This window comes from Schistocerca nitens, chromosome 4, assembly GCF_023898315.1.
Source record: "Schistocerca nitens isolate TAMUIC-IGC-003100 chromosome 4, iqSchNite1.1, whole genome shotgun sequence".
Classification (NCBI taxonomy): domain Eukaryota; kingdom Metazoa; phylum Arthropoda; class Insecta; order Orthoptera; family Acrididae; genus Schistocerca; species Schistocerca nitens.
The window spans coordinates 373,480,770-373,506,952 of NC_064617.1; the positions used below are offsets into that span (position 1 = coordinate 373,480,770).

Below are 26,183 nucleotides of genomic sequence, written 5' to 3' on the forward strand. Positions count from 1 at the left end.
GGGATCCGTGTGTCATCAAGTTCTTCAGTCCGAGTAACAACATCTAATGAAATATCATACGATATATTTGACACTAATATCCTTTCTCCCATAATAGGTACTCTAACTTGGCTCTAAACAACAGATCTAAAGCCTTCTTTGTAAGATACTGACACACTATGGTCGTAAGTATCTCCCTGTCTTTAGCCACATTTTCTGCATTCAGCTTTCTTCTTGCAGTTCTTGGGTGGTATGGGTACATTTTAAAATTTCTTCACTTTCGACGCAAACCAACAATTTCGGCAGATTTATATTTAAATTGCTTCTTCAGGTGATCAATTGTTCCATTTAATTTTATTATTTCTTCCTCACAAGAAATGAGTTCCACACCTAAATCAAGTAATGCAGCCTCTGTACTGTAGTCTGTATTCAGGCTCTCTCTGACGCACTCAGTACACTTCCGTCAGTCGCATCCGCAGAGCAGAGCAGAGCTTTTTCTGTACCGGCGCAGTCAATCTGTTCGACATTATAAGTTTGAGCGAAATAGCTGGGGGTTGATTTGGAACATCAAACAATTTCGGCCCTACATCCCACACTAATTCCTTCTTGTTTGCATTCATGAACTGGCATGCCTCAAAATGGAGAGCACAAAACCAAATATTCTTATAAAGATACTGTGTAGTCTTCTTCATAATGTCGACGCTTATGTATTTATAAGCCACTTCTTGCACTTGGGGAGTGAAAATAAGCAGTTACTCTATGATAAAGAAGACCATGACGCTTGGATATTGTACCACAAAACGTTTTACACTATCCGTGAAGTACCATAGTTATCTCTTCGTTCATACCCATCCGATGTAGCCTAATGCAATCCAGAATGTTTCCTTGCTGTCATGAAGTCCTTATGACAAACTAATTCTAGAAATTTCTTGGCTGTTTATACACGAACATGGTAATGAATAGCAACTACGTATTTCCTTACTCAGTCTTGTAGGTAACCGAAAAAATACACCAGTAAGTACATTTTTGTGAATTTGAATTTGAAGTACGGAACTAAGTATTCTCTAGTGAAAAAGTTGTCGATTGCTGATCTGTAATTGGGAAACCGTCCACACATTTTAAACAACAGTAACATAATGAAATGGTGATTAAGATTTAGCGATTCTAATTAACAGCGAAAGATCTGAGGAATGCAAATGTTAAACATTTTTAGGATTTTTCTGAGAATTTCAAATATTTTGGCCCTAGTACGTTGTCGAATCCTACTTTTCAGTCGTCAAATCGTATGTGGTGTCTCATTTTCTCGTAAGGCCACCTCCAGTATCAAGTGCAACGTCAGAACTACAGTACTTCTCTTGTGTTTACTTTTTCCTAAAGATAAAACGGTCGTCTGCTAACAGATTGTAAGTTTTCTTTTTCATACTTCTGTATATTGTTCTCGTCAACATCTTGCATGCATAGGAAGTTAAACCGATTGTACGAGGGTTATCGCACTTATCTTTTCTTGCCGTCTTCAGTACTGGGTGGATGATGTTTTCCGAAAGTCTGATTGACAGGGAGCAGGTCGGGTGGTTTATATGGTAAGGTGTCAGATCATGAACTAACACAATTATTCGCCAGAATATGTGAACAAACAATTTTACTAGCTTGGTTTTCAGCAAAAAGATGACAAAATTTCTCGGCATAGTTTTTTCTTGATAAACAAACCTCAGCAGTTAATAAGACCACAACATTTATTCAGTTCATTTGATATACAATTTTTGTGAAATTGAGAAGCAATAAAGGCCTTCAAATGACTAACTGAATTCATTGAGTAACACAGGAGCTGACATAACAAGTCGAAAGGAGCCTTGAAATAGTGATAAGAATTTGACAGGATAACAAACGATGCAGAGTAAAACAGATAGTTAGAGAGAAACACAATGGAAAACAGCATTCACATAGTTAAAATAAACAAAAGATTTGACTATAAGAAGCGCATGAGATACCAGTTATACTTATTAAATAACACAAAGTTAATATGGCAGATATGCTCTGAAAATATTTAAAAGTTTGGAGCAGATTTTAAATAAAAGGTAGTTGCAGGTTACATGATACTAAAACTAGGTTCTGCTTTGGCACTCGCTAAATTATCACAATAATATAAGAAAAAAGCGATAGTTATAAAAGGCCCCAACCTAAGGTAATAAATTAAAAACTCCAAACATGGTAGCCAACATTTAGCAGTCTACTCAGAGGAAGATAAACGTTAACTGCAGACAGCGGAAACTTCTGTCACTCACACTTCCTTTCAAGTGATACCTATAATCAGACAAACTAAGTATGAACAGTGGAAGCAGAAAAGTTGGATATTCAGTGCCAGTTATCAGGTTCGATGCGAAGCTATGACAGCAACGAGTTTAACATAAGTTTCTCACTGAAAAATGTTCCTCTGTGATTATCCAGGAGAAACGTTCATAGCCTATGATGTCGTGTTCCAAAATTAATACACTCGGGCTAACTTCCATTTCAAGGTGCTTCACCAAGTTAAAGCCAGGCCTGGACTGCAGAAAACGCACTGGAAGTAGAAAATCGCCCAGCAGAACTTTCTCAATTGGTCACAACGCAGAGTAATGTGGCCCTGTACCACATGTAGCCCGTCAACGGAGATACTGTCACATATCACTCAATAGCACGCTTGACGCGACGAACTCGACCGATCCGTTTAAGTCGGCGTTGCACCGGCTGCCCCCTGTATATACGGAAAGTAAACGCGTTCTCGACAGTCGAGAGATACGCTGGCATATACACACATCAATAAAAGTTTTGCATCACCCCGGTTCCCAGAACTCCTGAAGACAGATGTTGACTGTGGATATTGTATCACAGACACAGTCCCTTCGACTGTTCAGAGATGTCACTAAACCCGCCCAAAGATGTAAACAACCATGCATGAGCAGCGCTAATTAGACCGAGGGGGTCTGACAGCCGATCAGTTCGTCATTCCACCAGGAAGGAGGCACACGGATCGTGTTGTCTGTAGTTCAACCATGCCTAGACGGTCAATACCGCGGTTCGATCTCGTCGTCATTGTTATTTTGTGCCAGGAAGTTCCCCTGGGAAGTGTCCCGGCATCTCGGAGTGAACCAAAGCGATGTTGTTGGGACATGGAGGAAATACAGAGAGACGGGAACTGTCGATGAAGTGCATCGTTCAGGCCGCCCAAGGGCTACTACTGCTGCGGATGACCGCTACCTACAGATTATGGCTGGGAGGAACCCTGTTGAATAATTCTCTTCGTGAAGCCACGTGACGACGTGTTACGACTCAAACTGTGCACAGTAGGCTGCATGATGCGCGACTTCACTCGCGACATCCATGGCGAGGTCCATCTTTGCAACGACGACACCATCCAGCACGGTACAGATGGGCCCAACAACATGCCGAATGGACAGCTCAGGACTGACATAACGTTCTCTTCACCGATGATTGTCGTATATGCCTTCAACCATACAATTGTGTGAGACGTGTTTGGAGACAACCCGGTCAGCTGAACCCCTTAGACACACTGTTCAGCGAATGCAGAAAGGTGGAGGTTACCTGCTATTTTGGGGTGGTATTATGTGGGGCCGACGTACGCCACCGGTGGTCATGGAAGGCGCCGCAACGGCTGTACGATACGTGAATGCCGTCCTCCGACTGATAGTGCAACCATATCGGCAGTATATTCGATAGGAATTCGTCTTCGTAGGCGTCAATTCACGCGAGCACCGTGCACATCTTGTGAATGACTTCCTTCAGGAAAATGACATCGCTCGACTAGAGCGGCCAGAATGTCCTCCAGACATGAACCATATCGAACATGTCTGGGTTAGTTCGAAAAGGGCTGTTTATGGACGATGTGACCCACCAACCACTCTGAGGGATCTACCACAAATCGCTGTTGAGTAGTGGGACAATCTGGAGCAACAGTGCCTTGATGAAGTTGTGGATAGTATGCCACGACGAATACAGGCATGCATCAATGCAAGGGGACGTGCTACTGGGTATTAGATGTACCGTGTGTATAGCAATCTGGACGACCACCTCTAAAGGTCTCATTGTATGGTGGTAAAACATGCCATATTGGTTGTCATGAGCAGTAAAAAGAGCTGAAATGATGTTTATGCTGATCTCTATTTCAGTTCTCTGTACAGGTTCCGGAACTGTCGGAACCGAGGTGATGCAAAACTGTTTTTGATGTGTGTAGAATAAGAGCAGATCCCCTACGTCTTCCAGGCTGATGCTCATTTATTCTTCTATCACGTCATCGTAATGGCCACCGAGCGAGGTGGTGCATTGGTTACCACACGGGCCTCGCATTCGCGACGACGACGGTCGAAATCCGCTTCCGGCCACCCAGATTTAGGCGTTTCGTGATCTCCTCCTACGCCTATGACAGTATGGTTCCTTTGAAGGGGTAGGGCTGATATCCTTCCCCACCATTTAAATATTCCGACATTGTGCTCCGTCACTAATGACCTCGATGTCGAAGGGACGTAAAATGTTAACCCTCTTGCTTTCCATCCTTTCTTCCTTCCTTACCTAGAAGCCCTCAGTATACTAATTCCACCAATCTGCTCTCTCCTCTGCGTTTAACAGTGGAATTTGGTGCACTGTTATTATTGACCCTGTTGGGTTTAATTTCAGCGAACGCTGTTTTGATTTTGTATATGCTGCTTGTGTCTTTCCAACGACCTTCCCGCTTTCACATTTTTCTTGGAATCATTACCATTTAATTTCTTACACTTCCTACTCGTTGTATTCCTATGGAAAATGTACTGCTGTAACCGTCATTTTGCTGAACAAGAGTGCAATTTTCTTCCTTTTGTTCTTGAGAGATATATTTATTCTGTTACCTAAAGTTTCTTCCAAGGTTTCTTCTTTGTCCCTTCTGTCCAGTTCGTTTTACTGCCCTTTTCAGGATGTGCACTCACTTCCTTGCACATTGATTATTCCGGAGAATTCTCTAAAACTTCACATTGTATACATATTTACGAATATACAGACGACGATGGGGTAGAGAGTCCACAGGCGGATCCACAAGGGTTAGGCAGACGATTACAACTCTCACCAGGCCATGAAATCCCAATTGAAGCTATGAACGTTTATCAGTCTCTGTCTTATTGTTGGCAACAATTCCATTGTCTTACAAAAACACCTTATCAAAATTCCTCTAGGTGAACAACCATTCGTCGGCCTTAATCAAGATTTGCATTGACGTAGCATTCCGAAATTTTATCAAAACTTAATGTATTCTGTGCGATATCATTTCATAATTTTATCACCACACTGAAAAACTTGAATCTGTTCTGTTGACATAGGGAGACATAATATTACATGGATTTTTCAAACGATGGAAGAGCAATATAAGCCGGAAAGGGGGAACTTCGATTTTAGTGCAACGACTGGACTGTTGCCACTTTGTGGAAGGGGAAGGAAGGTGACCATCCTCGTATCATCGCACAGTTCTAAATACGCCGTAGCTAACCCTAAGAAATATCAGTGGGAGCTAAAGTTTTTGTACATCCGGCCTCTGTTGCCAGACACATGGAAGACGTTGGTATCATCGATAGCGCAATGCAACCATAAGCCGCTCCCACAAATGAAGGCATAATTTTTGTTTCTTTGCTTGGCAACTGTTGAGGCATGTCCAACATAAACGTTTGCAGTTGTTGCAATATACCATTTGGTACTGAAGCACGTTTCCGTAAAAGTAAATGAAAATTGTTTCTTCTTAGTGAAAATTGCAAATGAAGTATGTAGAAATAAGAATTTTGCAATGAGTAAAAAGGAGTGTATTTTTTTTAACGTACCATATTTTCAACATTTTTGTATTGTTAGGAAAAATTGGGTTGAGCCACATGTAAAAAATCAATTAGCAATCAAACAAATCCAATCAAGACTGAAATTTGAAAGAGCGTTTCATAGCGGGAATACGGATTGTCGAATCTGAGGTCCAGTAGCTAATCTCGCACTTCCAGGATAGGTATTAGCGTGTCAACGTGACGAACCAGGAGCGATATCAGGAAACCAATTTACGGATGCCGGATTTCAGTGTTCAATGTTTCTTGCCCTGTCCTTCAACTATGCGAATACGTAATGAAATTTGTGGAATAACAACGTTTTGTGCTCAGTGAAGTGACCTTGCCAACGGCAAATGTGTATTGAATTAAAAGAGGATCTACAACGGAAATTAGGGCAGTTTGCACCCAGCAAAAGTAAATTTCTACTTTCCGGATGGGCACGAAGGGCATTCATTCAACTTTAATTGACACCTAGAAAAACATCGAGCTGGACCACGAAAGTTGGTGGGGGACCTTCTCAGCACGTTTACTCTCCAATGCATCACATTTTTCCCTACGATGAACAATGGAGACTTGCAGGACACAATGGATGTGGAGGTTTCCATTTACGCTGTGCAGGAAATGCCCCACCTCGAAAATCACCTAGTTCTCATTCTGGAAATGCTCTCACACAGTAGCTAACGTGGCGAAGCAGCTACCTACCGTGTGCTGTGTGTATTTCAGTGCTATAGCTCGATTTAACATGCTGGTGTATGGCATGATGCTTGTTAACAGTTATGACTTGTCGCGCACCTTATTAAGGACTAGCTTAGTGCTCGCTGCTTCGCTCGCGTAGGCTGTATTGTCTTCACAGATTTTTTTTATTTGATCAAAAATTTATGCTGTTCATAAATTCCAACACCTTCCAAACTCTTAACGCTAATTGAGGCCATAGAACCATGTTCTTTGACGAATGTACTTCTGACCAAAAAGGATCCTGGTAGCAGCAGACCGGGGTTTTCGTTAATCATTCCTTCTTAGTTCTTGTGGCGGTATTTCCATAGAAACTTTCATCGCCTAATATATATTTCTTTGGAGTTAACCGAGAAATAAAATAGTGGTTTTCATACATAATAATGATTTAATAATGATTTAGTTTCAAAAATAAATTTCACCTAATATTTTACGCCCTTAGTGATTGAATTTTGAAACATTCTGACAAGCCTGTTTCTTTATTTCTGGCTAAGAAACCAGTTACCAATTTTATAGCTTTAAAACTTACTTATAAGTGACATATTTTATAAAGCTTTCACCTCATTTAACCCTCTTAGGAGTGGAATTTTGAAAAATACCTTATTAAACGCCGGCCGAAGTGGCCGTGCGGTTAAAGGCGCTGCAGTCTGGAACCGCAAGACCGCTACGGTCGCAGGTTCGAATCCTGCCTCGGGCATGGATGTTTGTGATGTCCTTAGGTTAGTTAGGTTTAACTAGTTCTAAGTTCTAGGGGACTAATGACCTCAGCAGTTGAGTCCCATAGTGCTCAGAGCCATTTTTGAACCTTATTAAACGACGCCTACGGTATAAAATAAACACCCTCTCCCAATATGAATTTTTTTTCCTTAGCGGTTTGGGCTGGGCGATGATGAGTCATTGAATCGGTAAGGTCCTCTCTCACGCCCATACGAGCTGCATTTCCAAAAGCAGTGAAACACGTATTTTTTATTTCTAACCAGGAGGCCAGTTACAAAAATTTTCATACATTTGACTCAAAATTGCGTTGATAATGAGATATTTCGATACAAGCTTTCATCCCCCTATTGCACCCACTGATGCCTGGAATCTCCAAAAATACCGAAACACGTATGTCTTTATTTTGACAGAAAAATTAAATATTTATTTCGTATTTCCAGCTTCAAAATTGCCTTATTAATGGCATTTTTCTAAAAAATTTCACCCTCTATTTGACCATTTTAGCGCTGGATTACGCGAGCGGTCTAAGGCGCTGCAGTCATGGACTGTGCGGCTGATGCCGGCGGAGGCTCGAGTCCTCCCTCGGGCATGGGTGTGTGTGTTTGTCCTTACGATAATTTAGGTTAAGTAGTGTGTAAGCTTACGGACTAATGACCTTAGCAGTTAAGTCCCATAAGATTTCACACACATTTGAACATTTTTTCACCATTTTAGGGGGTGGAATTTTGAAAAATTCCTTCTTAAAAGTCACCTACAATGGCAGATCTACACCACCTACAAATTTCAGGTTTCTATCTTCAGCGGTTTCGGCTGGGCGATGATGAGTTAGTGACGCAGGACATTGCCTTTTATATCATACAGATGGCTCATTTTACCTGAAGATGTTTCGTTTCTGACCGAAACTGGTTCGTTAATAAAGTGAGAATACAGATGTGCACAAGCCTTGATTTACCAAAAAAAAAGTTACTAATTCAATGTTTATGACTACGCGTCGTAGTACTTTGGCCTTGTGGAGGCATCAAATGATTATTGAGAGTCGCACATTTAGTTGTGCCTCAGAACTGGAACATACTTTTAAAGCAATTTTTTCCCCGAAAAACTGTTATTATTTTCGCTGAGCCACTAAGTTGTTGTAACAAGATTTTAAACTGATTACAGGCAGCCCTGGAGGCAAATCAAAAACTCCGATATCGTTCGGAAATCGGATCCCGCTCTGCTCAACCGAGAGGCGGTGCGTCCTCGGCGGGTGTAAGGGAGGCAGCGCGGGCGTGAATCGCCGTGTGACGAAGTTCCAAACTGAAATCGGATCACGGCGCATGTGTGGCAGGTCGTCCGCCACAGGCCTGTAGGCGCGGGCGGCGGAGGGTGAGGGTGGGGGAAGGCGTAGGGGGAGTAAACGATAGGAAACCGCTTGTTCGGCGGCGTTGCCTCGCGGGCGGGCGCGCAATTTCGTTAGGAGAGGTAATAAAATTCTGGAGTGAACTGCTTGCGAGGGTAGCGCAGGAGGCGGCCGGGTTGTGCCGGGGGGTGGCACGCTGCTTGGCGACAACGCGGAGCAGGGCGGCTTCTCCTCAAGTAGGGCGGCCTCGCTTGCAGAGATCGTGTAAAGTGTCATGCAACTTTCTTAGCAGAACCGAAAAAGCTCTGTTCTACAAAGCTATATCCCAACATTCCCGGAATACATTAATTAAAAATATTACCTTGATCTTATGCTCCACCTTCTGAGCTGGATGCCCTATTCGTGACTGAACTTCTGGTTCAAGTAAAACTACCAATCCCTGAATTAGTGGAATTATGCCTTATTATAAACACACTCAGCACTCAATCAGTTAGTGAACGCTGTCGCACTACGATAACGAAAAGTGAATTAAATGAGCAACTTACGCTTACATAAATCGCACAGTTTACTACATAGGAGCAATATTATGAATAACAGAACACCAGTTAACTTAAAAATCACTTCTTAAATCCTATCGAAACTATCGAAGTCTGATAATGAACGCGCTGTAATCGATTACTGTGTAAGAGGATCGAGGCCACTTAAAGTAGTCAAACTACTCACATATGAAAATAGAATAACTGGCCGCAGCTCGACTTAATGTCGGCTCAACGATGATGCATTCCGAAAGATTTGAATATGCACGAGTTGCCAGGTACGTTAGTCAGACCATTATTTAGCTAGTTAATTAGATACGTGTTTCATAGATCATTTGAACACTTCTATATCTAAATGCTGTGGAACGAGTCAGTTTACAGGATATGTATACGTAATTGGTATTAGCATTAGTGAGCACATTATTACTTTTATTCCACAAATGCAGCTACACATAATATTTCTTGTTTTAGTAGCTACCAATTCCGGAGTAGAAACCAGTGGACTAACAGGAGCTGTCCGGGAGAAATGATTTTAGATTGTATTTAAAACTGGTTCTGGTGCCTGTCAGACATTTTATGTTCTTGTCCTAATGATAAAAAATTTCTGTTGCTGCCTATTGAACTCCCTTCTGAGACACTGACAGCTTTAACAGTGATCAATAAAAGTAATTTTCCCCTTTAGTGGACATCACTGTTCTTCTCAAATTATCATGGATTTTTGTAACGAAGTTCATTAGTAAATATAGGTACTGTGACGGCGCAGTTAATATGTGTGGTTCCTTGAAGAGGTACCTATAGAAGTCCATGAGTGAAAACGACATATTATTCTTCATGCTGGCCTTTGTGCAATTAGTACTCTCTTTCTAAGTGATGAGTCACACCAGAACATTATTCGCTGGGACCTTATGGACTGTAAATATGCAAACAATGTTAGGAGGTTGATACATTTGTTTCCAGGATTAGCAGTTATACGAAAAGCAGAAGTAACTGAAGTAATAATTGTTTGAGTAGCTTGGAAACCTACTTGTTCCAGTTCCCAGTTTTCATCAATGTATACACCAAGAAATTTGGAACATTCTACCCTGTTTACTGACTCTTCCTGACGTGCTACATCAACTGCTGGTGTAACACTGTTTCTTGTAGAGAATTGACTGTATTGTGTTTATCAAGATTTAGGGACAGTGAATTTTCAGAGAACCGCTTAATAATTCTTTGGACAACGGCGACGTGCAAGACAGACAATATACAAAACTATCGAAGACGTCGAAATGACAACGTCCGCTGCAGACAAGAAGAAGAACACAATTAAATCTGTCACTGCACACGCCCTTCTAGATGGACCAGCAGTATTCTGTGGATGCAGACTCAACTTCAGCATTGACATCAACGATACATTTACCCATGGCAATGGATGGCTGACAGTGGCTATTGTACGAGGAGGTACAGGTGTTCCAAACGTGTCTGGACTGGAATCATTCGTGGACAGAGACATCATCGCCTACAAGACCTACCATGTTACCGAAAATGCAAATAATGAAATTTATTATAACACTAGTATCATCTGCAAAAAGTATCAAATGGGCTTGCTGAATGGTAAGTAGATCATTCGCAGATCTAACGTGGATGTGCACCCAAAATAGAACATTGTGGGTTTTTCTAAAAATTTTTCCCCATATTCACTAAAATTTTCCGCATTTCCGACATTGTCTGAATTATTCAGCACAACCTGTTGCATACACTCTATTAAGATGACTCAAACTAGCTGTAAATAAAGTTTCATAAAACTTGAGTTTTTCTAAGAGAGTACCATGATCTACACAGTTAAACACCGTGGATAGATCACAAAAGATAGCAACTGGCGACATTTAATTATTTAAGGCTTGTAGTATTTTATGAATTGAATGTATAAATAACATTCTCAGTCACGCAACCATTCTGGAATCGAAACTGTGATATGCTAAGCAAGTTGTTTCCATTTAAGTTTGTGTCTACTGTTGATTACCGTACATTACTTTTTCGAATATTTTGGAAAAAGATGTTGGTAAGGAATCTGACTGATAATTTATTAAGTCTGTCTTGTTACCTTTCTTTTGAAGTGGTTTAACAACTGCCTGTGTGGAAAAATTCCCTGTGCGAGGGATGCATAACATATATCACTAAGGACATTAATTATGAAGTGGTCGTGCGGTAGCGTTCTCGCTTCCCACGCCCGGGTTTCCGGGTTCGATTCCCCGCGGGGTCAGGGATTTTCTCTGCCTCGTGATGACTGGGTGTTGTGTGATGTCCTTAGGTTAGTTAGGTTTCAGTAGTTCTAAGTTTTATGGGACTGATGGCCATAGATGTTAAGTCCCATAGTGCTCAGAGCCAATTATTAAGTTGGAGCAATGTTTCAGAACTATGTTGGAAGTTCCACCAACCCCACACGAGCTTTCGCCTTTTACAATATCTAAAGCAGTACTAATTTCAGTGAAGGATGTTGGTGCTATTTCTTGTTGCTTAAAATTTTGTGGGATGATGCTTTTAATATATTCTCTTGCTTCTTCAACTGAACCATTTAATCCCATATTTGTTGCTACGTTGAGAGAGCGATTGTCAAAAGTACTTGAAAATTGTGAATTATCAGTCACAACACTGTCATTTAGCTTAATTGTTATGGAATCTTATACACTGACTGGCTTCTCTATCTCATTTTCGACAATGGCCCATTTCTTTTAACCTAATTATCTGCACTATTTATTTCTTCAGGACATTCATACTTCTGGAAAATTTCATGACTTTTCTTAAAATATTGACGCATATTTACTATGGAATAAATTGAATTTGACCTATAATTGCAGGTAGAACCATCAAGCGCTGTTATAAAGAAATTCAGCACAGAAATAATCAGTTGATAAACGCTGTCACTGAAACCTGGTAATTAAGGAAGGCAGGATTGGGTTACGATTGTGGATGGGGCCCGAATCAATTACTATTGGTTTGTTTTGCAATTTCACTCATTTATTTTAATAAATAATTTTTGAAAACAAGTCAATGAGGTGGCAATCAGACTTTTAACGCACGTAGCCACAATCGCGACTGAAGGCCTTTAACGCAAGAAATGGCAATTATTTAAAATTTAACAAATACATAAAATACGGACAGCCAAAAATTTTGGAGACAAGCCAGTGTTGTAACAATCAGATTTTTAAGGCAAGTAACCACAATTACGGCTGACGGCCTTTAACGGCCAAAATGGCAATTATTTTAAAAAAATTGCAAACATACATAAAATACAGACAGCAAATAATTTTTGAAAACAACCCAATGTGGTCGCAATCAGAATTTTAAAGCAAATAACCACAATCACCGTTGAAGGCCTTTAACGCCAAAATAGCAATTATAAAAAATTTAACAAATATACTGTCAAATGGTGAATGGGGTAGCAAAAGTTAATAAAAGGTCACCAGACAGGTGAGACAAATGATGATAACTAAAAAAAACACAAGGGCCAGTGACAGACGGTGCTCCAGGACTCGACCTCTGAGTAGGTCAGACCAAAAACACTTTCGCGAGCGAAGAGAAAGGCATCCAAGATTTGCATTCAGGTCACAATATGGTAACTCGGACTAGTGGCAGTCTAACGAGCCACTAATGATAATCTTAGTGAGGCTACCTGACATGCAATAAAACCAGTGCAAGATGTAAAATTTACGCCAAAGCCGGAACCGGCGGTCTGGGCTCTGCCCACAGAATACTGTGCTTAGGGCGTCCGGAACAAGAAGGAATGACTGCCACTAAGGTAAAAGAACGGCACCCAACCTACAATCAAGAAGCTGTCAAACTTACACGTGTCACCGGACAGCGGCGTCAAGACGAGTAAATGTACTCTGCCGTTACATACACCAACCCCCAGGGCAGGTAACTGGGGCGTTAGAGGCCACAAGACAGAAAAGTACCGCTGATTGTACTTAACAATGTAAGAAACTGAAAATAGTAAATAGTAACTAGAAGCTCAGGAAGACTAATCAGATCCGCCTTCCCCAGGTAGTCCACTCGCTGCTTTTCTCCTTGGCGACACTACGAGCACTCACACGAACCGACGTCTCTGGAGAATAGCGAGATTTCACAATGGTGGAGGTTCCTCTACGCAAATCGCAATGCCCTCAACTTAAACATGCAGCATCCGGTTTCGACGAGGTCGTGCACCCTCGTGACTACTGCCCTTCGATCCGGCAGTCCATAAACGCCGCCAGCGGTCCTGGAGTGGTGTCGTTCTGAGCGGACCTCGCTGCTCCTGCGTCTCCAACCGAACTCCACACTCACACCACACGGAAGAAGCACGAGGTCGCCCCAGAGATAGGGCGGCAGAACTACATATCGATAAGCGCCGCTGCTGGCACTAGTAGACAGGCAACGCTTACGAAATGGAGTGGCGCCAGTGAACACAAGCAGAAGACCAACAATGCAACCATGCCAACTAAACGATACGGTATGGCAGAAAGCTACACACGGCACCAATGCGAGCCACACCACGGCTCAGTCTCACTACGTTAATGGAAAGGGAGTTAAAAGAGAAACTTACGCTAACATAAACTGCACAGTAAAATAGATGACAGCAATAGTAATGAATAATACAACACCAATGAATATGAAAATCGCTCGTAAGAACCTCCTGAAACTATCAAAGTATAATAGTGAACACCTTATAGCCGATCACTGTGCAATTGAGATCGAGGCTCCGTAATATAGTCACAATACTCATATATGGAACGAGAATAGCTGGCAGCAGTTCGACTTAGAGTTATTTCAATGAAGTTGCCGTTAGAAATGTTTGAGTATGCGTAAGTTGCCAGATGATGGTAGCCATACCAAAGTAATACTTTATGTAATTTAGTGTGTGCAACATGAACAAATACGCTTCACTCAGCTACCGTCGTAGAGACGTACCTTCCTTCTCTGCGAAGATCACCATCCATAACAAAGGGATACGTATGTTATAAATAGATGTAACTATCAGAGATGTTAAATGCTTGGATAATTGTACACTGTTCGACAGTTAGTTGAGATAGATGTGGCAGGTTGTGACAAGTGGTCACGAAAGACAAAGAATATGCAAGTACGTACTCGAAAATGCAGAAACTGAATTTTGAAAATAGTAACGTGAAGTACCGAGTAATTATAATTAAGGAGTAGCTACTCATAGAGTACTGTGTGGGCTGTAATTGTTGTATCTCAGCGAAACTTGGTAGGTTTGCAAACGCTTTAATGCAGACCTGCTTCACTCTGGAAAAAAGTTTACTTCAAATTGTGGTCTCCAGGTGCAAATCTGGCGCTGTACACTATTATGACGGCATGACATCCACACTGTCATTTGACACGCCATGACGTGCGTGAACAGTGGGGCTATCCAGAAGAGAGACCGTGCGATGTTACTGTGACAGTGTTATGTGAAATGCAGCGATTACAGTGCTTCAGTGAGAGAGTACCGCCGACTGAAAGGTCCGATTGTTTAAAAAATATACTGGTGAAAAGGTAATGAAATTAGAAAACATGGGTGAGCTTGGTGTGGCGCCTGGAAGAGAAAGTCGTCCTATCTCGGTGGCAGCTATTGACAAGGTCGCTGTTGCTGTAAATGAGCATGCAGCATGTGTTGCGAGTAGTGGTAGACGTTAGTGCTCGTGCAATGTCGCGAGAATTGTCCGTCCCATGGTTAACAGAGGATTTGAGGTGTATTTTACACTGCTACTCCTACAAGCTCCAGACGGTCCAGCAACTGAAACGCAAACGCAGCTGCTTTCGGAATTTTCTCTCCAGTTTCCGGCCCCGATCGAAGTTGATGACACGTAAAAAACAGGGAGGAAGTTGTGTTTAACGTCGCGTCGACATCGATGTGATCAGAGACGAAATACAAAGTCGGATAGCGTCTTGGATGCGGAAGGAAGTCGGCCGTGCTCTCTCAAAGAAACCAACCCGGCACTGGCCTGGAGCGATTTAGGGAAATCACGGGAAACATAAATCTAGATGGGCGGACACGGGTTTCAACCGTCGTCCTCTCGAATGCGAGTCGACTGTGCTAACCACTGCCTCATCTCCCTTGGTTTGATGACACGTAGCCAGGCAATATTCTGCGAAATGACAATGTAAATTTGACACTATAGGATGCAGTGAAGACGCGAACTGCTGCATTGTGGGTACTGATAAACCACGTGTTGTGCACGAAGAGCCATTGCACTCACCGTATGTGATTGTGTGATGAGGTTTCACAAACAAGTTTATTCTCGGTCAGTTGTTCTTTGAGGAAAATACAGGCAGGGGACCTGTTAGGTGTAGCAGCTGATTCGTGCTTTGGAAGGGCCCAGTTGCGTGGAAAACACAGTTTTCATATCGGATGAAGCAACACCTCATGTCGCTCGCCCTGTGAAAGATCCACGAACGTGTAATTTCCAGAGTTTTTCCAGTTTCATGGTTTGCAAGATGACCTGATCTGAATCCTTGCGACTTTTGGCTCTGGGGATATCTAAAAGAATGCATTTTGTAGCAGGGACACGTTCTGTCTCTACCTGATCTGAAGGCTAGTATGAAGGAACACTTTGCTCAGATTTCAGGAGAAGTGCTCGTCGACGCCTCCGATGCCTCCGATGCTAGTATTGGGCAAATTGCGTAGCGGTAATCGATATTAAAGTCAGTTCCTTTCTTACTTGTTGATCTTATCTGCCCACGTCCCGTTCCTAATCTATTATATATGGAAACATTTCTATACAACTTTCTGGCATTCACAGCGCCATTAGATCATCTATCACGTTTCACTTCCATTCTGTAAGCACACTGGACCTCTGTGAGTATCTCGACTTTAGTCATCTCGGTGCCCCCGCAGTTAGTTTGGATGACTGGTTCAAAATCAAATGAACATAATATGCAAGACATTTGGTATCCAAAACCAAAACCCACCACCAAAGTAAGTAACGTATAGTAGCAATCATAAATGGCTCTGAACACTACGGGACTTAACATCTGAGGTCATCAGTCCCCTAGAACTTAGAACTACCTAAACCGAACTAACCTAAGGACATCACACTCATACATGCCCGACGCAGGATTCGAACCTGCGACCATTGCGGTCGCGCGGTTCCAGACTGAAGCGCCTAGCAATTATATACATTCGATCCCATGAAGTTGCATGAGCTTCAGCAAAATCATAGAATAAACTGAAGCTGAGAGTGAATGAACTGCCTGCGTAGTGTTTCGGATTAAACAACGGGAACACCATTCTGTAAGCAGACTCAAGCCTATTAAGTTCACAAGACAGGAAACATTTGCATCTCCAAGCGGATTGATAACGTTCACTTCCGAAATTCATAACCAGTGTAGACCACGAAATTAGTGAAACTCTGAGCCGTAGAATACGAGCACTGAACTAATGATTTAATAGAAAACCTTATATATGAGCAACCGTTTCGAATCACCGCGGTAAATGGACGTATCTCACCAGTATTACTGCCGCCGCATCGAACTCCAGTCCACCACCTACCATCCTAATCGCCCACAAACAAGTGTGTATTTCACAAATATTCACATGGGTAGTCTTCTAACCCACTGACAGTACAGACTCCTGAAGGTCACGACCGAAAACTTCCGCTAACCGTCTCAGAAAGCTACTTCAAAGAACTATTATGCATGTAACGATTCTGCTTACAGAAACATCTTTGCGAAGTATCAACAAAGACGAGTCCACGAGTTACTGAAGGAGAGTTATTGAAAAATTGAAAGTGACTATCTAACAGGCAACTTTCAACCTTCAGAGTAGTCCCCTCGGGAGCGAATACACCGATAGCAAAGTTCGTGCCACGTCTGAAACGGATCTTGAATTTATTCTTTGTTCAGATGTTCAGTTGGCTCTGTGTTTCCGCTTCTGCCTCCTCTACCGTATCAAATCTTCTCCCCTTCACTATGGTTTTTATCTTGGTGTCGAGAAAGAATTCCACGGAAACTACATCTGTAGATTAAGGTGGATGGGGAATAACTGCATCATTTTTTACGCCACTTCCTGAGTAATGTAAGACATTTTCGGCTCCGCAGCGTCCACTGTCGTTCCTATGCCATTTCTATGGACGTTTTCTCTTAAAGCCCTCTCACCGTCGCTTAGAACGTCGCAATAGAATTCTTAATTGACCTTCTGACCAGGAGGGAAGAAGAACTCGTATTGAATGCCGTCAATATAGATAACAGGTCAAAAGGGAATTTAAGTAGCTCTTGAATGTCAAGTTTTTCTGGCCGAAATTAAGAAGGATTCTTCCACTAGGATGACTACTTCTTAGTTTCTGGGTCTTAGCCATAAACACAATTTTCGTTAGGAAGAAAACTCCGTCGTACTGATGCAGCTGTTTTAGTTCCCTGCAGACGTCCAAGCTACGTTACTTGTGGCCGTCTTGGAGGAGTCATGCCACAAACTTTGTCGGAATTCTCCTCATGCTCATTTATTCTGACGTAATACGTTAACATTGGCTCAACAGAACAAGAGGCCGAAGTTTGCAAGAGTTAAGCCCGCCATCTTCTGCGAATGGCAAGAGTGTGTTATCATACCTCATTAATTACGAGTTGACAAAAGCATAAAAAATTATAAAATATCACAGTAATATGCTGTAAAACAAAAGTAACAGCAATATACCAAACTTATAACAATATTTGGTGGTATTGGAAATTTTACTGATTTTACTTTGTACACTACAGATCCATGTGTGGTGGATGATGGGTGACGTTTGGGGATTTTGTGAGAGGGGGAGTGGCTTGGCAATTAGTTTTGTGCAGCGTTTCATACCACATAATTTTAATACGCAAGATTTTACTTCTACAACTTTAGATTAATCAAGTACAATTCAGAGAATTCCAAGTTTCTTTTAAATTGAATACGTGTTATCTACGTAAATAGACACTCAGTGAAGTTTTTTATGTACAAATTGAAGATTACCATTAATTGACCGAAATTAGTTATTATTTCTGGAAACCTGTGAAAATTATAGAGTTGTGGCACATCTTCTATTAGCAAGAACTTTCTCCCCAGGAGTCGGTGATATCGAAGTCCGATTGTGTTCTGTTCCGTGGGCGATCTATGTGAATGCCAACATTTAAAATGCATTGAGAAGTTTTTTTTAATTTTTCGTTCCATCCCATGACGTCAAAAATGCTTCGAAATTTGCACGGTACAGATTTACAACTGCCAATGTGTGAGACTGAAAACAAACGTTTCCAGTCCTGCCCTGAAGTCCACGTGCTGCAGACCTACTGCCAAGTCCGACCTCCATACCATCTCTACCGATAGCGTCATTGGATGTGGCATCGATGACACGTAGCCAGCCAGTACATCACTCCCTTAACGGTTGATAACAATCTGATTGTTTTATGTAGCTTTCCTAATTTGTCACACGAGCCTGAGTGTACCATACTGCAGTCCTCCCGCCATGAAAAAATCCTTGCCATAACCAGGATCGTTCCTGGGTCCCCATTATGGCTGTTACACATGCTGACCACTTACAGGCGATAAATTTGGCAGCTGCTGATATGTCATTCTTTATATTAAAAATCATGAAATAATAATCCATAGTCTAGGGAGGTTCCCTCATAAGTTTGTAAGGTGGAAAGTTTTTGCCACCATACACTTAATATTGTGTATATTCTTTTCGATTTATATTTATATGGGATCCTTATTTACGATGCACAATCAGATTATTAACCGTTTCACTGGGTGATGCTGGATAGTATCACATACTAACAATTTCTGTAGTATTGAATGTGTGGGAGTTAATTACAGCTGAGCAATGGCAAAAAGAGCAACGTGGGCCACACGTTCCTCAGAAGCCACTGTTGGCTAAAGAAGGAAGAGACTTGTCGTGTTCTTCAGGGGCAGGGGCTGAGATTTACTGCGCTGAGAGAGAGCAGAGGTAGGTGGTGATTTGCAATTATCGATGGCGCATACCCCCTCCCTCATAGTGCAAACAGTCAGCATGGGAAGTTGCAGGCTGGTGGAACAGAAATTAATTCAGAATAGAATAGCTGGAGAAAGAGCTTTGGGTGCGGAATAAGACTAAAAGACATCCTTTCAGTGTGAAGGAAAGCACTGGGTGATAAGCGAAGGTCGTGAGCTGACCTCCGGGGAATCTTCTAATGGGAAGCGCTACGACATGCTTCTCATCGAGCAGCAGACACGCGTATTTGATTGGCAGAATGCTAAAGCTGTAATCAGGGAAACGGGAACTCCCAGAAAAACTTGTGGAAGGAGCGTGAGCTTCAGGTGATTGGCTGGCATATTCATGGCCCATGTAGTGGCGTGGGAGGTAACGTTTTTGTAACAGTCACTGGGATTCCTCGCCTGAGCACAGACATAGATGCCATGTGTCGAGGAGGTAGCAGGGTATGACGAGGAGAGGCACTTTCCTGCAGTGACAGACTGAAGATATTTTCCTCCAGGGACCGACCGAGAGATTTCGCTGGCGAGAGTTTCAGCAGACAATCTGGCGGGTAGGTTCTGAGAAGTGTTGCTTGCGACAGAAGGAGGGCGTGAAGTCGTTTCCATGTGAACGCAATTGTTATTCCGTTTACTCAAGTGACGATTATTTAGCTCTCTGTGGAATCTGACTCCCACCGAGGCGCTTCCTTACGTGAGTATCCTTAGGTCGAATTTCTGTTCGTTGCTAGTGACGTAATTTCAACCCTACTGCGTACACTGTGTGGGCAGAGAATTGCAGGTACTCCAAATTCATCGTCTGCACAGCGGTCAACGCACCAACGAGCAGATCATCGGTGCAGTAAATCTGCTATCAATACTTCAATAGGTGACATGCGCACTCCAGTTTGGTAGATGGGAAAACACTCAGACCAAAAGTGTTGAGTTCCACTTGCTTGTCCACTGAGTTCTTCTCTAAAAGTGGCCAGACAGGGTGTCGATCTTCTGTTTCTCGCTGCTAATCTGCGCCATCCGCCTTTGCGTCCATCTAACATCTCGGGGCGTGGCTTAAAGAAAGTGAAAAATATGTTCTGCCAACCCTGAAATTACATGTAGGCAGAATCCGACCGTGTGTAGTTCGTATTTACACAATTTTTTGCACTCTACTTGTTTTTTTTAACAAATAATTTACGATATCAAGCCGTCATTCATTCTAGTAGCATCCCCATAGGATTGATTGTTCTAAACTGAAATGAAGTAAAACAACAACGCGATTCTTCGTTTTACGGACATCCTTAGGTGATATACGAATATGGTGTTTTTCTTTCGGACATATCCGAAAGAACAGACACCATTGATGACCTGCAGCCGTCTAGAACTAAATTAGAATTATATTAATACCTTCAGCTGCTGGCAGGCGTTGATACATATCGACGGCGACAGGTGAAAATGTGTGTCCCGACCGGGACTCGAACCCGGTATCTCCTACTTACATGGCAGGCGCTCTACCCAGCTGAGCCACCGAGGGCACAGAGGATCGAGTGACTGCAGGGACTATCTCGCGCACGCCTCACGTGAGACCCACATTCTCACTTTGTATGTCCACACACTACATTCGTTGTGTCCCGCCCCAACGCACTCATTACTCGTGGAAGACATTCTTACCAAGTCCCATAAGAGTTCGGGGAATATTTGTGCATCTGCACAGAAGAAGAAGGCCATGGCCGGTATTAACCGATCTATATACTTTTATGGATATGGTGTCTGTTCTTTCGGACATATCTGAAAGATCCGTTGAAAGCTCATACGTCTTCTGCATGTATGTCAGAGTACAGTCTGAATGGTTTAATGGGATTTTCATTTCCCTCGTACCCTGTATAACGTTTCGTAGACAATCCTAGGTCCTTTACAGTGGGCATCAAGGAAAAAATCGTACGTACCTGCTAAACGAAGCATACCAAATTTTGGCCTGAGTGATTTCAGATAACCAACCTGGTTTAGGCTATTAACAACAGCGCGTCGCTTCATAAAGCTTGACTCTTATAGTGATAAATCTTTAGCGGTTACTTCAGACTAGGTGAAAATATATCGTGTAGTTTTGACGTGGAAGACGGTAATATTAGTAAAGAGACTGTAAAAAGGAGCCGAATGGCTTTGAATAACGTTATATCATCACTGTTATAAAGTTCCTCACACTGCTCAAAAGTCGCTGTAACCAAGCTTCATCCGTCGTGGAACATCATAAGACATCTCATTTGTATTTCATTCAGTGTAAATCCATATAGTCAAATTAAGATATTTGTAGGCTCAAAATTTTCTACTAAATTCACCAGTGAGAATTACTGCTTCTTCCCGATTTCAGTAATTGCATGACCATGTGACACTTTTCTTTTACTCTATACACTCCTCTCGCTGTCCTACACATTTACATATGCAGTTTCTAACCTCCTTTTCGCTGGTCTATGTTTCAGATTCAGATCTTCGGCTTCAACTCACAGCTGTACTCCAATTTCTCGGAGGCCTTACACAAAGCTCAGGGCATAGTAGCCATCTCTCTGCTGCTCCAGGTACGTAATGTTCAATTTTTCTTTTAAGAACTCTCATCTTACGGAAAGAGTTTGCTTGGTAATAGGTTTCACTAAAAAGTATTTTTTCGCGTAATACTTCTCAACTGCTTTTGTGGAATTCTACTGTTATTGCAGTTCCAGAAAATAAATTTCTTTTGAGTTTGTCTATGGCCAATTTATTATATCAAGATAATAAGAAACACAGAACGACAGCCTGAGAAAAGTGCATTTTTCTAACAAGAGTGTATTTGCTTTGGAATACTGGCAAACAATTCTTCACCGGTTCAAACTTTGTTCTGAAATAGGTATTACGTAGATGTTTAAGTGAGAAGTGCGACCAAAGAGATAACTAAACTGTTTCTGTGCCGACCGCTGATTATCATCTTAACTACCGCAATGTTATACTATACTTGTCGCAGTCCCTCCCGCTATCAGGAGAGCCGAGTTGTGTATCACTGTTCAGTCTAGAGTTTCGTCTCTCGTGTCACGCTGTACTGGTGCCACGAGTCTCCTGTCTTATCGGTTAAAATGTTGCTGTTCGGTAATGTTGGTAGAGCGTGTGAACGACGGCGAATGGCAAACCCATATGGATGTGTTAAAAGGGAGCAGTAACTGGCGTCTGTGAAGCAGGATATTGTGTGGCAGTGGCTCGTCCATTAGCAAGACATTTCTGTCTGGCAGTCTCGTTTGATACACTGTCAGTTATTAATACGTCCCACGAACACCATTCATTCCGATTCTCACTGAAGTGACGTATCCACAACACAAATAATGACTAAGTCACTTTAACTGACAGATTTATTTGCTGCTGGCTTGCTGTGATATATTATCGTCGAATTCTGTAGTAAATGCTTTCACTGCCATTAAATTTAAACTAGCCATTTGACTCTTACCGAACTTACGCAAATCGGTTTGGTTCATTACTTGCATGCACTAGAATATTCGGAAATCTTTTTATTTTGATCTCTAAAACAGTTCGGCTTACAACGGTAAGTGAATGGAAAATGTTATTAGGCTGTCAGTACTACTTACTACAAATGCACCACTGAATTTAACACTCACACGCAATCTAGTACGGTTTGTTCGAAGTTTCCTTCTACTTAAAATTAAAAGAACTTATATTTTAATTTGATTCGTCTATCAACTACCTTGTAATAGTCGTAATGAAGTGAGGCTGAAAAATATTTTGATTATTTATGTAAATGAGTAATTATTTACGTATTTAACTCCACTTTTACACGGTTTACTCTTGAAGCGACTATCGATATTCCTGAATAGTCTGACGAGGTTACGGGATTAGAAGTGATAAGGCGCTACCGGTACTACTTTGGCGACGCGTTTGGTACAATATAATTATAAACGACAGTAGAATCAAATGGCCCAACGCTTGTTCGGTGATTAGAAAATCTTTGAATTCTTTCAGAGAATGAAGTGAAAGCTGTAGGGGAATCTTCCAGAACTCACTCTGCTTACCTGAAGGTTCACTAAAAACTTTGCCTTCGAAGGAACTGTTTTCCAAAAGTACACTCTGAGGTGATAAAAGTCATTGGAAAGCGATTTCCACAGATGGCGGTAACTTCACATACACAAGGTATAAAGGGCAGCGCATTGGTGGAACTGTCTTTTGTACTCCGGTGATTCATGTGAAAGGGTTTCCGGCGCGATTATGGCTGCAGGAAGGGAATTAACAAACTTTGAACGCGGAGTGATGGTTGGAACTAGACGCATGGGACATACTATTGCAGAAATTGTTAGGCAATTCAATGTTTCGAGATCCGCAGATCAAGTGTGTGACGAGAATACCAAATTTCAGGCATTCCCTCTCAGTGTGGGACGTAGGACGAACGTGTCTGATAGGATAGTGCGGCAAAATTTGGTGTTAATGGGCTATGGCAGCAGACGAGCGAGGCGACTGCCTTTGGTAACAGCAAGACATCGGCTGCTGCGCCTGTCCTGGGCTTGTGACATCGGCTGGACCCTAGACGGCTGGAAAAGCATGGCCTCGTCAGGCGGGTCCTGGTTTCAGTTGGTAAGAGCGGATGGTAAGGCTTGAGTGAATCACAGACCTCACGATGCCATGGGCTCAAGTTGTCAACAAGGCACTGAGCAAACTGCTTGGGGCTCCATTATGGTGTAATCTGTGTTTACATGGAGAAGACTGGGTCCTCTGATCCAACTGAACTGATCACTGACTGGAAATGTTTATGTTTGGCTACTTGGAAACGATCTGGCTCAATATTTCCGTAGGGGATTTCTAACTACTTGTTGAGTCCATGCCACGTCCAGTTGCTGCACTACGCCGGCCGAAAGAAGATCCGACACGATATTAAGAGGTATCCCATGACTTGCGTTGCCTCAGTGTATAATCCTAGCAGTTCTTATGCTACAAATTTATTGAGTCTAATGTTAATACACTGGAAGATCTCTACTCATAAGAAGTACGACACAGCTCTGTCGTCTTAACATTTAGGGGGCACAGAAATCACGTATTATGATTAAGACAGGATAGTGCGGCCCTGAATAGGTCAGGCGTGCACTACACGCCGGAAGCGGCTACAAGGGTAGCGGAGTACGTGTGGAGTGCACATGGGGGTTTTTTAGGTTAGAGAATTCTCTCCCTAGGCCCGACAAGACGCCTCCTGAGACGCGGCAAGGTAGGAGTAGGCAAAATGCAACAGGGAATAACAATTTTAATGTGCTAATAGTAAACTGCAGGAGCGTCTATAGAAAGGTCCCAGAACTGCTCTCATTAATAAACGGTCACAACGCCCATATAGTACTAGGGACAGAAAGTTGGCTGAAACCAGACGTAAACAGTAATGAAATCCTAAACTCAGATTGGAATGTATACCGCAGAGACAGGCTGGACAGTGAAGGGGGAGGCGTGTTTATAGCGATAAAAAGTGCAATAGTATCGAAGGAAATTGACGGAGATCCGAAATGTGAAATGATTTGGGTGAAGGTCACGGTTAAAGCAGGCTCAGACATGGTAATTGGATGTCGCTATAGGCCCCCTGGCTCAGCAGCTATTGTGGCTGAGCACCTGAAGGATAATTTGGAAAATATTTCGAGTAGATTTTCCCACCATGTTATAGTTCTGGGTGGATATTTTAATTTGCCGGATATAGGCTGGGAGGCTCAAACGTTCATAACGGGTGGCAGGGACAAAGAATCCAGTGAAATTTTTTTAAGTGCTTTATCTGAAAAATACCTTGAGCAGTTAAACAGAGAACCGACTCGTGGCGATAACATATTGGACGTTCTGGTGACAAACAGACCCGAACTATTTGAAACAGTTAGCGCAGAACAGGGAATCAGCGATCATAAAGCGGTTACAGCATCGATGATTTCAGCCGTAAATAGAAATATTAAAAAAGGTAGGAAGATTTTTCTGTTTAGCAAAAGTGACGAAAAGCAGATTACAGAGTACCTGACGGCTCAACACAAAAGTTTTGTCTCAACTATAGATAGTGTTGAGGATCAGGGGACAAAGTTCAAAACCATCGTACAATATGCGTTAGATGAGTATGTTCCAAGCAAGATCGTAAGAGATGGAAAAGAGCCACCGTGGTACAACAACCGAGTTAGAAAACTGCTGCGGAAGCAAAGGGAACTTCACAGCAAACATAAACATAGCCAAAGCCTGGCAGACAAACAAAAATTACGCGAAGCGAAATGTAGTGTGAGGAGGGCTATGCGAGAGGCGTTCAATGACTTCGAAAGTAGAGTTCTATGTACTGACTTGGCAGAAAATCCTAAGAAATTTTGGTCTTATGTCAAAGCGGTAGGTGGATCAAAACAAAATGTCCAGACACTCTGTGACCAAAATGGTACTGAAACAGAGGATGACAGACTAAAGGCCGAAATACTAAATGTCTTTTTCCAAAGCTGTTTCACAGAGGAACACTGTAGTTCCTTCTCTAGATTGTCGCACAGATGACAAAATGGTAGATATCGAAATAGATGACAGAGGGATAGAGAAACAATTAAAATCGCTCAAAAGAGGAAAGGCCACTGGACCTGATGGGATACCAGTTCGATTTTACACAGAGTACCCGAGGGAACTTGCCCCCCTTCTTGCAGCGGTGTACCGTAGGTCTCTAGAGGAGCGTAGCGTTCCAAAGGATTGGAAAAGGGCACAGGTCATCCCCGTTTTCAAGAAGGGACGTCGAACAGATGCGCAGAACTATAGACCTATATCTCTAACGTCGATCAGTTGTAGAATTTTGGAACACGTATTATGTTCGAGTATAATGACTTTTCTGGAGACTAGAAAGCTACTCTGTAGGAATCAGCATGGGTTTCGAAAAAGACCGTCGTGCGAAACCCAGCTCGCGCTATTCGTCCAAGAGACTCAGAGGGCCATTGACACGGGTTCACAGGTAGATGCTGTGTTTCTTGACTTCCGCAAGGCGTTTGATACAGTTCCCCACAGTCGTTTAATCAACAAAGTAAGAGCATATGGACAATCAGACCAATTGTGTGATTGGATTGAAGAGTTCCTAGATAACAGAACGCAGCATGTCATTCTCAATGGAGAGAAGTCTTCCGAAGTAAGAGTGATTTCAGGTG

General features: G+C 42.3%; 1 protein-coding gene across 1 annotated transcript in view; it reads left to right on the forward strand.

Annotated features, from left to right (window-relative positions):
* LOC126252317 (carbonic anhydrase-related protein 10) overlaps positions 1-26,183 on the forward strand; it is a 788,385-nt gene that overhangs the window by 219,389 nt on the left and 542,813 nt on the right. The window contains exon 4 of the mRNA XM_049953202.1: positions 21,516-21,611. Coding sequence (XP_049809159.1) covers positions 21,516-21,611 — 96 coding nt within the window. The remainder of the gene's footprint in view (positions 1-21,515; positions 21,612-26,183) is intronic.